This window comes from Chelon labrosus (genome assembly GCF_963514085.1).
Source record: "Chelon labrosus genome assembly, chromosome: 1".
Classification (NCBI taxonomy): Eukaryota; Metazoa; Chordata; class Actinopteri; order Mugiliformes; family Mugilidae; genus Chelon; species Chelon labrosus.
Window position 1 is genome coordinate 16,391,210 of NC_140337.1, and position 12,588 is coordinate 16,403,797.

The 12,588-nt window shown below is 42.9% G+C and overlaps 1 protein-coding gene across 3 annotated transcripts; it reads left to right on the top strand.

Moving 5' to 3' along the window:
- The first annotated feature begins 1,231 nt into the window (after window positions 1-1,231).
- snx15 (sorting nexin 15) lies at window positions 1,232-8,355 on the top strand. 3 transcript variants are annotated; one of them, XM_084552439.1, is made up of 8 exons: window positions 1,232-1,506; window positions 2,123-2,279; window positions 2,779-2,894; window positions 3,032-3,308; window positions 3,404-3,583; window positions 4,367-4,564; window positions 5,701-5,799; window positions 7,748-7,868. In XM_084552439.1, the coding sequence occupies exons 1-7, from the start codon at window positions 1,273-1,275 to the stop codon at window positions 5,790-5,792; spliced, it is 1,254 nt and encodes a 417-aa protein (XP_084408565.1). In that variant the 5' UTR covers window positions 1,232-1,272; the 3' UTR covers window positions 5,793-5,799; window positions 7,748-7,868. The 3 variants fall into 3 exon arrangements, with proteins under 3 accessions (XP_084408565.1, XP_084408564.1, XP_084408563.1); XM_084552438.1 differs by lacking the exon at window positions 7,748-7,868 and having other exon boundaries at window positions 5,701-7,601; XM_084552437.1 differs by lacking the exon at window positions 5,701-5,799 and having other exon boundaries at window positions 1,237-1,506; window positions 7,748-8,355.
- Window positions 8,356-12,588: the final 4,233 nt, after the last annotated feature.

A 12,588-nucleotide genomic window follows, 5' to 3' on the forward strand; every position in this document is an offset into this window, starting at 1 on the left:
TGACCTTTGAGCTGCAGCCTGTCGTACATAAACTCACACTCCTCTACAAGTCCTTGACACATTTTTGATTAAAACACTGACACGAGGATATAGTTTCAGTGCCCTTATATGAGTTAGCTGGGTGAAATCCAATTGATGCTGTTAAGTCCTCTGGCTGTGAATTTATCATATCATAAAGGTAAACTGGAGACTAGATATGAGCTTGGGAAGATAGTGGAAGTCAGTACGACACTATGTGCATTAAAATGTACATAATTCATGTTAGAATTACGCGTAATAACTATCAAACAATATCATTTAATAAAAGGATCAGGCCACAAAAATGTTGTAAAACTTTCACTTCAAGTGTCATTTGAACATTATTATACATGACCCTATAGCACCCCCTGGAGTATTCAAACGCTCTCTACATGTCTGAACCACTACGTGAAGTTCGGTATATGTCATCACACAATCTAATTTGAATGACCGACCTCAGTATTACCATAGCTGCTTTTTAAATCAGAACGACTTTATTTAAGCTCTATAACTATTAATAGTAATAGTAATAGTAATGTTTGATTACTGCAACAGCACTGTTCCCTCTTTTAATTTTAGACCCTCACGATTAGCTATCTTATATATGTATGTTCATATAAATTTCAGTATTGATAGTTATACACAGCGTCAGTGCTGATGTGGCTTTAGATTTAGAAAAGGTGCATTTATTTTGCTTTCAGTGACAGTGTTTCAAGTCTTAACAGCCTCTAAATTGAAAATGCACACAGCTTGACTGATGACATTATTTGAACAATGGCGTTTCAGACTCTTTGTGTTTATCTCGTTGCATTAAATGTTGACAGTTCATGAGAAAACTGCATCTTGCAGTGCAAAATAGAGAAAATGTGAACATATTCGATTCAAAGATATCAGTGTGAGTGATGTGTTCTAATGGGGAAAGATGTATTTTTACATTTGGCTTGAATAATCATGCTTTTGTGATGTGTTACAAGCTGCCGGCATTGTTAAATTTATAAAATTTAGTTATTTTTCATATTTTAGAATAAAAATAAATGTGATTTAATTACAAATTAAAGAGTATTGTATCGCCAATATTAGAAATATTAACAAAAACGAACAAACAATATATAAATATAAATTAACTCAACTACAAACAGCAATAATAAGGAGATTAATACTTAAAAAATAAAAGAAAATAACATTTCCGGTAAACACTTTGACGTCGCGTCTGTTGTACGCAATCACGCAATCGCGTACGTCACCAACCAGGAAATGAGTGCGTCCACTGAGGGGACGGACCGAAGAATCACAACAGAAAAGAGACACTCACCGCGGCTTGTGATTGTTTTGTTTAGTGCCGCTGATACACGTTGTGGTTTTTTTTTTCTATTATTGTCGAGAACGGACATGTCACGAAAACCCAAAGAAGAATATTATCGGTTCTTCACCGTTACCGAGCCGCGAACACACGAGAAGGGACACACGGAGTACAAAGTGACAGCAAGGGTTAGTTTTCACTCTTTATCTCTCTTTGGCTACAGTGGCAATTAATATAAACGCAATTCATTGTGTAATTATTATGCCTAAAAGGTATCTAGTAAGATAATTTACCAATGTATATTTTCTAGTTTAAATGCTTACAATTTTACTCCTTGGTGAGATTTTTTAATTAAAAAGTAAGTAACTTTGTGTTGTTATTTATTCATGACACCGTGAGGTCTCAAAGGCCCTGCAGCAGACTCAGATGGATAGACAAATAAATACACAATAGGCCTTTTATTTGAGGCGGTGGTGCACAGTGAGCGCTGAAGTGAAACAGAGAGAACTTGTGATTCAGTTCAAGAGCTCCGGCACCCCCATGACCACACTAATACCCCGTGGTTTGGACAGGCATGCATTCAAAATCAAAGAGGGTCGTGTCTGTGTGGGTCTAGCTTAAAGCCTTCATCATTTTCCCTCAACACTAAGAATTTGTCATGGGGATGTTTTCCCAAACATATCACCCAAGATTTCTATTTTGAATGATGCAAAGGTGCCAAAAAACCTGCAGTGAGGCTTAATGTTTAACATGGACATAATCAAACAACCCCATTTGTTTTTTCTTCTCTTTTGTGGTGTGCAGTTTGTGTCCAAGCGTCGCCCAGAAGATGTGAAGGAGGTGGTCGTGTGGAGGAGGTTCTCAGAGCTGAAGAAGCTGCACGGGGAGTTGGCCTACACGCACAGGAACCTGTTCAGGAGACAGGAGGAGTTTCCACCTTTTCCCCGCGCACAAGTTTTTGGTAAATTGTGCTGAAGACTCATCACTAACTGATTAGGTCATTTAGTGTGCTGCTAGTTAAGTAACAGAAGAGGATCTCAACTTGGAATTTAAGTTAGCTAGTCAGTCATTTCTGGTTCCTCCAGCTTGCCAGTTTTTACAGTGTCGTCATAATTCTTGTGACATTTCCCGTCGGCCTATGACTGAATATTTCCTGTTTGTACCAACTGCAAAGGCAGCAACACAGAGGAGACTTAATGAAAAGCGATCATGTTTTAAGTTCGTAGCAGCATGACCAGCCCTGTCTTGATGTATCAGAGGCCAGAATGCTTGGAACAGCATCTCACACTCTTTACTGGTGATTAGATGTTTGTTCTTAGCACCTCTACAAAACTACTGACACATAAAGAAGCTTTACCAGTCTGACTTTTATACATCATTTTTTGTAATTTTTTCGACGCCAGTGACTGAATTGTATACACAAATCTAAATGCGCTATTCCTTGTGTGCATCTGTTTCAGGGAGGTTTGATGAGGCCGTGATTGAGGAGAGGAGGAAAGCTGCAGAAGCCACGCTTCTTTTTGCTACAACCATACCTGCGCTGTACAACAGCCCACAGCTCAAGGACTTCTTCAGAGTGAGACACACACATCCACGCAACCACACACAGAAAAAAAAAAACGTGTCAGACCAAAAGTCAGACTCTTTTAACTTAGTCTGTTCTCACCCCTCTTGACACTTCTTTTAATTTTCCTTCCTTCTTCCTTCTCTCAGGGCGGTGAGGTCATAAGGCCTCTGGATCCCTCTCTGTCCTCTGCCGAGTCTCTGCCTCCTCCTCTCATCCCCCTCCCCAAGCGGAGAGCTTCAGACTGTGAGCCCGCTGAGGAGGAGGAGGGGCGGGAGGCTCCTACCCTGCCCCAAGATCTGGGAACCAACCTGAGCTTGGAAGTGGGAGAACCAGAGGTGGCGGCCGAGGCTTACAGCGAGGTCGGAGGGTCTCCCAGAGAAGAAGAACAAGAGGACCTCAGCGATATAGACCTGGACGACAGACGTATGGACAACACCAGTATTTATAATTGTCTGCACTTGCTTTTACTTATATTTTAATTCTTAGAATTACCTTTTTGTCCATGTTTCCACTTCCAGTTCCATCTCCCGACCCATCTCCTGCCGGAACCAATCACCAATCAGGAGAGAACCAGGAAGAATTTGATTCACTGTTTGACTCGACTGTGGCAGAAGAACACGTTCCATCTCCAAAGGAAGAAGGTCCTCCTCCTTTGACTGATAATGACCTGGCTGTCTTTGACCCCTGCTATAAACAAGGTGATAAAAAAAAAAATCTATGCAGATGTAATCATACAAACTTCTTTAACCCAAATCTCTGTAAAAATGTAATATCCTATAGTCCTACAGACTGGATAACTTCTTCCCAGTGATGGATGTTGATGATTCCTGATTGGACTTTGTCTACTGGTTTTGATGAGTCAACAGTTTGTGTAAATAAAGGATTATGGCTTGGAGATCACTGGCAATAAATAACGATATGGATTCTATATTTAGTGCTTCCTTAGCACCCCCTTTTTGTATGTTTGAGATCTGTCAGTTTTTTCCAAAGAGATCTCTGCTAGTGGTTCTGGTTGTTGGATTAGAAGTGTTTGTTCAAACATCACATCAGCCATACTGCAGACGTTATCAGGTGACTCAGGTCCGTGTTTCCTGGTGGTAGGTATGTGGTGGAAAGTATGTGGTAGCGTGGCCGAGCGGTCTAAGGCGCTGGATTAAGGCTCCAGTCTCTTCGGGGGCGTGGGTTCGAATCCCACCGCTGCCAAAGCTTTTTCAGTGAAATCTCAGAACAGAAGATTTGAGTGTTGTCTAAAAGGTGACGTGTTGCAAAGGTTTGACCGGCTTAGACAAGGGTACACAAACTGTTAAATAAGGACATAAATGGCCACAATTCATCTATTTGTGCTGCCTGTTATGTGCTAGTATTTAAGATATGGTTGCTTTATTGTTTTAATTTGGAAATCAATTGTCTTCCTGAACAACTTGCTGGAAATGCCCCAATTTCTTGACTTGAAATGTTCTTCCTGTTCCTTTCTATTTCAGAAAGATCAGATTCCTCAACTGACCATTCAGAACTGTTCTCACTGCCCACGGCCGGTCTGAATGAAGGCGACGCGGGTTACTTGAACCAAGCGGCCAAGGAGCTAACCGCCGCCATGGACAGAGAGAAGGAGGGAGAATATAGTTCTGCTATTCGTGGATACAGAACGGCGGTGGATCTACTGATCACTGGAGTGCAAGGTGAGCAATCATGAGAGTTTCACAAACAGTAATGATTTTTTTCCTACATAGATCTAAACGCAGTGTCGTGTTCATTTCTGCATGAAATACGGCCCAGTATTTTTGCTATAGCGACGGACAATGAAGTCACTTATTCAACCGCGAAAATTTCAGATTGCATGATGTTGCACCACGTGCAAAAAACAAAAAGTGTGGATTAAAGCATATAAACAGCTGTTATGAACATATGTACACACGTATAGCACACCAAAGTAAATATGGCCAAATAAGATTCTATCACTATTATAACATCTAGTCTGCGATGGGACTCTGTGACACATAAGCTACTAGGTACTAGGTTAGTTGCTCGAATTTCCATCTCCTGATCTCAAGTGTTATATGGTAGCATGGCCGAGCGGTCCAAGGCGCTGGATTAAGGCTCCAGTCTCTTCGGGGGCGTGGGTTCGAATCCCACTGCTGCCAAGAAAGTTTTTCCAGTGATCAGTGGCATTTTAGGAAAAGAAGATCCAATGTCCAGCATGCAAGCTGTTGCTGTTGACGTACTCCTCTCTCCGATCGCAGCCATGTACAGTTGACATTGATGACACGTGAGACGAGTATCTATTCTTTTGCATTTCTCTGGAAAAATCCTCATATGTCAGTGAAACCAGACGATTGCGTACCAGATGTTATAATGGCGTACAAACCTCGGTTTCTCCCAAAATCCCAGCTAATGTCAAATATGCCCCTGGTCAGCCTCACAGTTCAAGATAAGATGAGATAAGATAAGACTTTATTTATCCCAGAGGAGAAATTAGGGTGTTACAGCGGCAGGGAACAACAGTGCAAGATACAAAGGGATACATAAAATAGAATAAGGTAGACAAGAGAAACTATATAAAAGTAAATACGTCATGGTACAACAGATATTTACATATTGCATCAGGTTTTCAGGAGCTAACCAAAAGTTAAAAGAACCAACTAGTGTAAATAGAGGCCTTGGATTCAGACCATTGTCGTTCTCCCCTGACATTACAAATTAAGTTCACTGAGCAAGCTGAAGATGGAAGCATGGTATTTAGTGCTTTGATAGGAATCACGGGAAATTCAGACAGTCAAACTAGCAAGTTTTGCTATGACTCATCATGTCCTGCCAGTTTTATCTCTGAAAGAAATCTTGACTACGCTGGGCAGGGATCTCCCCCTTGTGGTGAGGGAAGGTGCAGCAAAGACAGGCCGATCGATATAAGTTCACTGTAAGTACTGCACTAATAGCCTATAAAGTTAACTGCTAATTATTCAACAGATTTTATTTTTTATCAGCTCAGTAGTAAATGCTTTTTGGATCGGTACTAGTCCATGGCCCAGTGGATGGGTACTTTTGTAGGTTGTATTGCTGGAGGGTTTGAATCCCATCATTGCCAGGGTGTCCTCTACTTCAGTGACATATAATTAGTTAAAATAATAACTCCTCAGAAATCCCTGCTTCAAATTTCATATCAGTGTGCAATTTGTTGTATTCGTTGTCGGGTGAATTAATTGTCAAGGTCACCTTGGCCTCACAAAACACATGTTCCTGTTCCTTTAAGCCCACGTTCAGTTTCAGTGTCCTTCCAAAATGAAAGCAACAAGGGGTAATGAAAACACGCTCTGTTCCTGTGTTGTCAGAAGCTGTCCATGAACTGTAAATCTAATCAGAAACTGTCAGCTGAATAGAAACCAGATGTAAGGCCAGCAATGAGTCACAGTAAGCTACTCAAGCCTTATCCTGCCACAGCCTGCAGTGGCTCTGTCACATGGTAGCGTGGCCGAGTGGTCTAAGGCGCTGGATTTAGGCTCCAGTCTCTCTGGAGGCGTGGGTTCAAATCCCACCGCTGCCAGTTATTTTGTCTGTATTTGTTATTTTAAAAGTGTTTCCAATAGAGGCGTTTTCACGTTCACGTTCTTCTTACAACTGCACACCTGAAACCCATTCTCATTGTGTCTTTCCCGCTGCAATGACATTTCTAAACAGAGTACCCAGGTGGCTTCCTCCAGCCACCTGAGGACCAACAGAGTGCTCTTTGTGATGCACAGTACTGCCATAAAGTGTTACACAACTCTCACATGTCCAATCTACTCAGGTTACACGGCGCTAGAACAGCATTATGAAGCTGTTATTTTTACGGCAGAGTAGATGCACAATGCTGCTTTGCGTAAATAAATACAATGATTTTGCGAGTCATATGTAAATTGCTCAGGGAAATACTGTCTACGTTGCTGCGTGAATAAAACAATAAAATAAAGGTCAGACACAAATAAAGACTGAACGTCACGAGCCGACACAAGTTCAAACACATCTGCTGCTGTTCAAATATGCCACAACCCTCCCATCTATGGTTGCCCTTTTCTATTTATAGACCGGTGAAAGTGGTCTAACCTCTCCCATGACATGCCTAACAGTGATGTGTTTGTTTTCATGAGGTAGCGTGGCCGAGCGGTCTAAGGCGCTGGATTAAGGCTCCAGTCTCTTCGGGGGCGTGGGTTCGAATCCCACCGCTGCCAGATAGTCTTTTCCTGCGCTAAAGTTTCCTTTAAAGAGATAGAAAAAGTAGATAAATAAATATTGGTCAATTAATTGTTCAAATTTAGTTTTGACGTCAAAGGGGAACTACTGTTTTTTTACAACCTGGACCTTATTTCTGGCATAAAATGCGATCGTTTACTCGCCCATATAACTTTTGTGTAGATAATTAGATCTGCGTATATCCATACAATGGGAGTGAATGGGGCACCGAAACACACCCTCTAAATAATGCATTATCTGCCGCGAAACTTGTTCATTTCACCAATATTTTGTTATCGTACGCTAGTGCTATTCCCCGTTGAGTCCGGAGTTACCTGTTATCATCATCCGTGGTCTGTAGATTGACCTACAGACTGCATTCCGGTGCCCCATTCACTCCCCCTATATGGATATACGCTGATCTAATTATCGCCCGAACAAATACAAATTACACAAAAGTTATATAGGTGAGTAAACGATCATATTTTATGCCAGAAATAAGGCCAGGTTGTAAAAAACAGTAGTTCCCCTTTAAGGCAAACCTTTCAGAAACGCACCCCTACTTTAATCTCTATTGTATTCTTCTGCTTTTTCGGTAACAGCAACACATGTCCGGATTAAATTAAACAATTTTTTTTATGTTTTTTGTGTCTATACAGGAGACCCAGATCCAGTACGTAGGGAGTCCGTGATGAGAAGAACGGCTCAGTACCTGAAGCACGCCGAGATGCTAGTTGAAAGGCACTCCTCGCCCTCTCACACTCATACACCTACACATGCACAGGACCCGTAGATACACAAACACATACACACACACACACACACAAATTTTCAAATGCACAAAGGTCCATAAAAGAGACACAAGCTCAGGGTTGTGGCATTAACATACATGCTCTAAAAGAAACGCACAGTTAAGCATGACAACACACTCGTGCACATTCCCAAATCCAAGCTCATGCAGGTGGAAAAGAACTACAGTACATGACACACACTCATATGTAGACACACACTCCTGAGGTGCACACTACACTGCAGCCTGCTCCTTTAGCCGCCTTTGTTTTGGAAAAATTAGAATATACAGAAACTGAGAGATAATTAATCTTCCTTTTACAGTGTTTCCTTGAATACGGTAATGTGTATGTATATCAGTGATTTGCATTTTTTGCACAATGTTTTGTTAATAAATATGATTTTAATTTAACCCTGTAAGATATCGGTTTTATTGGTTAAATTTTGAGCTAAATTTGTACGCGCTGTAGCACAAAAGCTAATGTGGTGAAGCCTCCAGCTGCAGTGAAGTGCACAATGGCTGCTCGTCACAATCTACTGGTCCTAGAGGGGTTTTCAGGCTCGCAGTAACCAAACAGCTCCTCTGAGAGGCGCTGCTGGCCATTAGAAAATAACCATTAAACATCCTCTAGTGCGGAAACTCCTCATTTTCTGTGTTAAAAAAAAAAAATTTGTTTTCCTAAACTGAACAATTTTTTAGCACGTACCAATAAACTGGTGAGTATAAGACAAAAAAACTAGTTGGAGTATTTAAAGTTCATTTAGCTTCTGCTGTCATTATTTTTATTTCCATGCTTGACAGTCTACGAGGTACACTGATCAGCCACGACATTAAAACCACCAAACCGTGCAGCGAGTAACACTGATTCTCTCTTATTCACGTGGGTCTTTGCTTTTATGTGGGTGCTACTTTGATTGCACCACCTAAGCAGACCAAACACCACGGTAACAGCCAGGTGTTACATTCCTGTACAATGTGTGCAACCTGATAAGCAATGCACACGCACCCTTGTCTCCATATGATCTATAAGAAAACGTAATACAGCAGACCAGGAAGACTTTTTCCAGCTTTGATGCTCGTAGTTGCTTGCAGCAGTGGATAGGAGTCAGCACGGGCCCCCTGGTTGTCTGTGATGCACTTTGACCTGACGCCTTTTTTATCAGAACCAGCATTTGTTATTTTTTTAACCTGAGATTGGACCACATTCGCCATTTCCCAAATCCTTCCCATCCTTCCACCTGCCTATTTATCCTTCCTCTAGCATAAGTACATGTGGAGAGACTATTTACTTGGTGCTTACCACTGACAGGCGCCATGATAAACCAGATAATCAGTGTTTTTCAGTTGACCAATGAATATAACCGCATGGTCATAATATAATGGCTGGTCAGTGTATATTTTATGTATTCCAGATAAGCCCACATTTGATGCCTTTGTTTAAATAACCCGCGCGTTAATAACCAGACCAGCCGCCTGGTTTTTTTTAAGGTAAAGTTTTCGACTAAACCAAAGAGGAGGACAGTGGCTGACTGAGATAGGGAAAAGAGAATCACTACCATACAGCAGAATCCCTTCTCTGGAGAGGAGAGAGGGATGGAGAGAGAAAGAGAGAGAGAGAGAGAGGGAGCACTGGAAGGATAAACAGACGAGAGAGGCGACAAAAAAGGGAGGCCGGCGAGAGGAAAAGGCTAGCTTTCTCTCTCGAGATGAGGAAAAAAATTGAGGGGTTGCAGGGAGAGAGAAAGAGAGAGATAACAGAGGAGAGGGGAAAAAAGAAGGGATGAGATTAGAGGATAAGCAGAGATCATCCCTCCATTGTTAGAGGGCTGGAAAAAACGGACCCTCCCTCTTCCTCTATTTTCATCCCCCCATACCTCTCTTTTTTTTTCTCTTTCTTTTTTTTTTGATGCACGCTTTGTTTTGACCATTGTGGTGAGCTTGAAGTGGATGGAGGGATGGCGGAGAAAGCGGCGAGCGATAACATTGCTCCATCCTGTTATACATCCCTCTCTTCCTCTCTGCCTCTCTACCTTTTTATCCGTCTCTCTCCACCTGTGAAATGCAGAGGATGTGAGATGGAGAGACAAAGAGATGGAGGGAGGTTTGAAATCAGAAGAGAGAGCGGGGGGGGGGGGGGTGTGTGTGTGTGGGGGGGGGTTAGGTAGAGCCTCACAACATTAGCATGCTGAGAGTGTCAGCACTCCTCTCTTTTTTCTCTCCCTCCATCCCCATCCCTCTTTCCTTTCCCTCCCTCTGTCTCTTTCTCCTCACTGGTCACTGCAATTATACCATCAAAACACTCCAGCCTGAGAGCATAATAGCTTCCCCCTGTGTGTGTGTGTGTGTGTGTGTTATCGTGAGAGATCAAAAGAAAGAGATGTGTGTGTGTGTGTGTGTGTGTGTTTGCGCATAATTTAGTGCCATACATGGTGCATTACGTGTATGACATGAAGGGCAGCTGTTGGTGTGCGTGTGCCAAAAATCCGGGTTTGCAGCATGTGTGGGTGCACATGAGAGTGTGTTTGTGTGTGTGTATGTGTGTGTGTGTGTGTGCTGAAGTGTCTTTATGAGTCCTGCCGGCTAGAAAAACTGCTTCTCCAACCTCTGACCAAACACACTCTTAAACGCACTCTAAGAGACCCACTTTGCATGTGTGCGTAGCCGCTGTGTGTTTGCACACACACACACGCGTTGGCTCACACTAATGGATGCACGCGGGCGTACAGTCGTGGCTTGGAGACACAAACCGTTATGACCTACATGCCCAGTGGGTCATCATTAAACCAAACCGCACACTGTGACACCTTCGGCTGTCTAAACACACACACACACACACACACACACACACACAAACACTTTCTCTCTGGCTGCTCTCACTGTTTTTGTTTTCGCTCCCTCAACTTCCTCTATTCCTCTTCCCTTCCGCCCTCTGTCTTCCTTTTTTCTCTCGTTCCCTAACACACTCAAACACACTACTCCCCCCCCCCACCCCTCCTCTATGAGCTTGTTAGCTCTCTCTGTCCGTTCGTTTCTCTCTGTCACCTTGCCCTCAGCTATTTGAGTACACTTCTGCCTCCCTCCCTCCCTTCTATCTCCCTCAAAAGCACAAACACTCTCATTCTCTTTTCTGTCTGTCTGCCTCGCCCTCGTGCTCTCTGTTCAACCTGTCTCTCTCTCTCTCGCTTTCCATTTCTACATATGTCGCCCGTCTCTCAGCGTCTCCTTCGCTCTAACTCGGCCTGGTGCGTGGTTGAAAAATTAAAGGGCCACTCCACCAATTTCGCAAATTAAGTTATCCTGTCACGACGAGAGCTAGACGGTGCGCAGCGTTTTAAAGCGGTGTGCACGCTTGGGCACGTGGAGTTTGGGAAAAAAAAGAAGGCATCAGGAGCCGGTCAGGGCAATGAAAAATGCATTTGAGTTGCATTGTGGGAAATGTAGGATCCCGAGTTTGTCTCATTTGGTCTGCTTGTCAGTTAGAAGAACAGAGCAAAACAGGTATCTGGCAAACAAGTAACTGCTATCTCTGCCGCCCAATCACAACCACGTGATGAAACTGTCTTCCCACCCCCAGAAAAGGAAGTGTTCAAATTAACACCTGTGTGTGTGTGTGTGTTTTTGCCTCGCCTGTTTTTTCCAGTACACATCGGGAGGAAACCTGTGTGGACTTGGGACAACCAGGCATCCCAGAACTCATTTTGCTGGTACGCTGCTGTTCCAATTTGCAGGATGACCGTACCGGGTCCTCCCGTCCTCCAGAGTTCATACTTCAGAGTCCAACTTATCAAGTCTAGTCTACCCAGTTGCGTAAACACCCCGAGGTAGCAGCCTCAGAAACTGCCAATTAACCCAGATTAGAGCCCAGTCCTTCCTATAGTTTAATGAGCCATGTGCTCTATATAAGGATGCATGGACCTATTGTCAGTGGTTCTGGTTGCCGCCATCTTACCAGTTTCTAACTCCACCTAACTTCTAGATGATTCAAAAATCGCCAGACCAACGCAAACAGCATCCATCTATCACTCAAAGCAGTCACGCCCCTAGTTTTTTTTGCTTTATGCAATTTATACGAGCGAGTTATATGAAAATTCATCCTCCCTTCAGCTCTCATGAACAGAACAGTTAGCAGGCTGTAAACATCTATATCTCTGTGGGAAAACTGGCTCTGTGGGGATTGACTCACTTCTGCAGCAAGGCCTCGATTGGACAGGATTACAATTATTGGCACTTTGCTTTGGGTTTATTTTCCACTGTGCCAAAAGTTGCAACTTGGGGCAGACACATCGAGTCGGGCTTGGCAAGTGTCTGGCTTGGATTTATTTGCACCATCATTTGTCTCTAAACAGGAAAATGGCCTAAAACAGACCTGTACGGACGGACTGTTATACCAAGAGGAAGAAGAAGGAAGGGGACCTAAAACTCATGTGACTCTGTTTGGGATGAGTTGGACTGGAGAGTGGTGCAAAAGCAGCCCAACAAGTGCTCGGCATAAGTGGGAGCTGCTTAAAACACTATTTCAGGTAACGAGTGAGTAAAGCTGTTATGAAAGCAAAAGATGGCTACTTTAAAGATTACATCATTTAACATGTGAGGGTTTTGTGCTGACAACATGGTTTCATACACACGTAAAGTCATAATTCTGGTGTATTCAGTATTGTTCATCAGTGTAGAGATGTGTCCAAAAAGAAAACACCAACCGCTGTAACTGCT

Bases quoted from the DNA above. Each gene is read 5' to 3' on its own strand.
- snx15 (XM_084552437.1), top strand. From the start codon at position 1,273: ATGAGTGCGTCCACTGAGGGGACGGACCGAAGAATCACAACAGAAAAG. The intron at 1,507-2,122 runs GTTAGTTTTCAC...TGTGGTGTGCAG, and splicing joins AGTACAAAGTGACAGCAAGG to TTTGTGTCCAAGCGTCGCCC. The intron at 3,309-3,403 runs GTATGGACAACA...TTCCACTTCCAG, and splicing joins TATAGACCTGGACGACAGAC to TTCCATCTCCCGACCCATCT.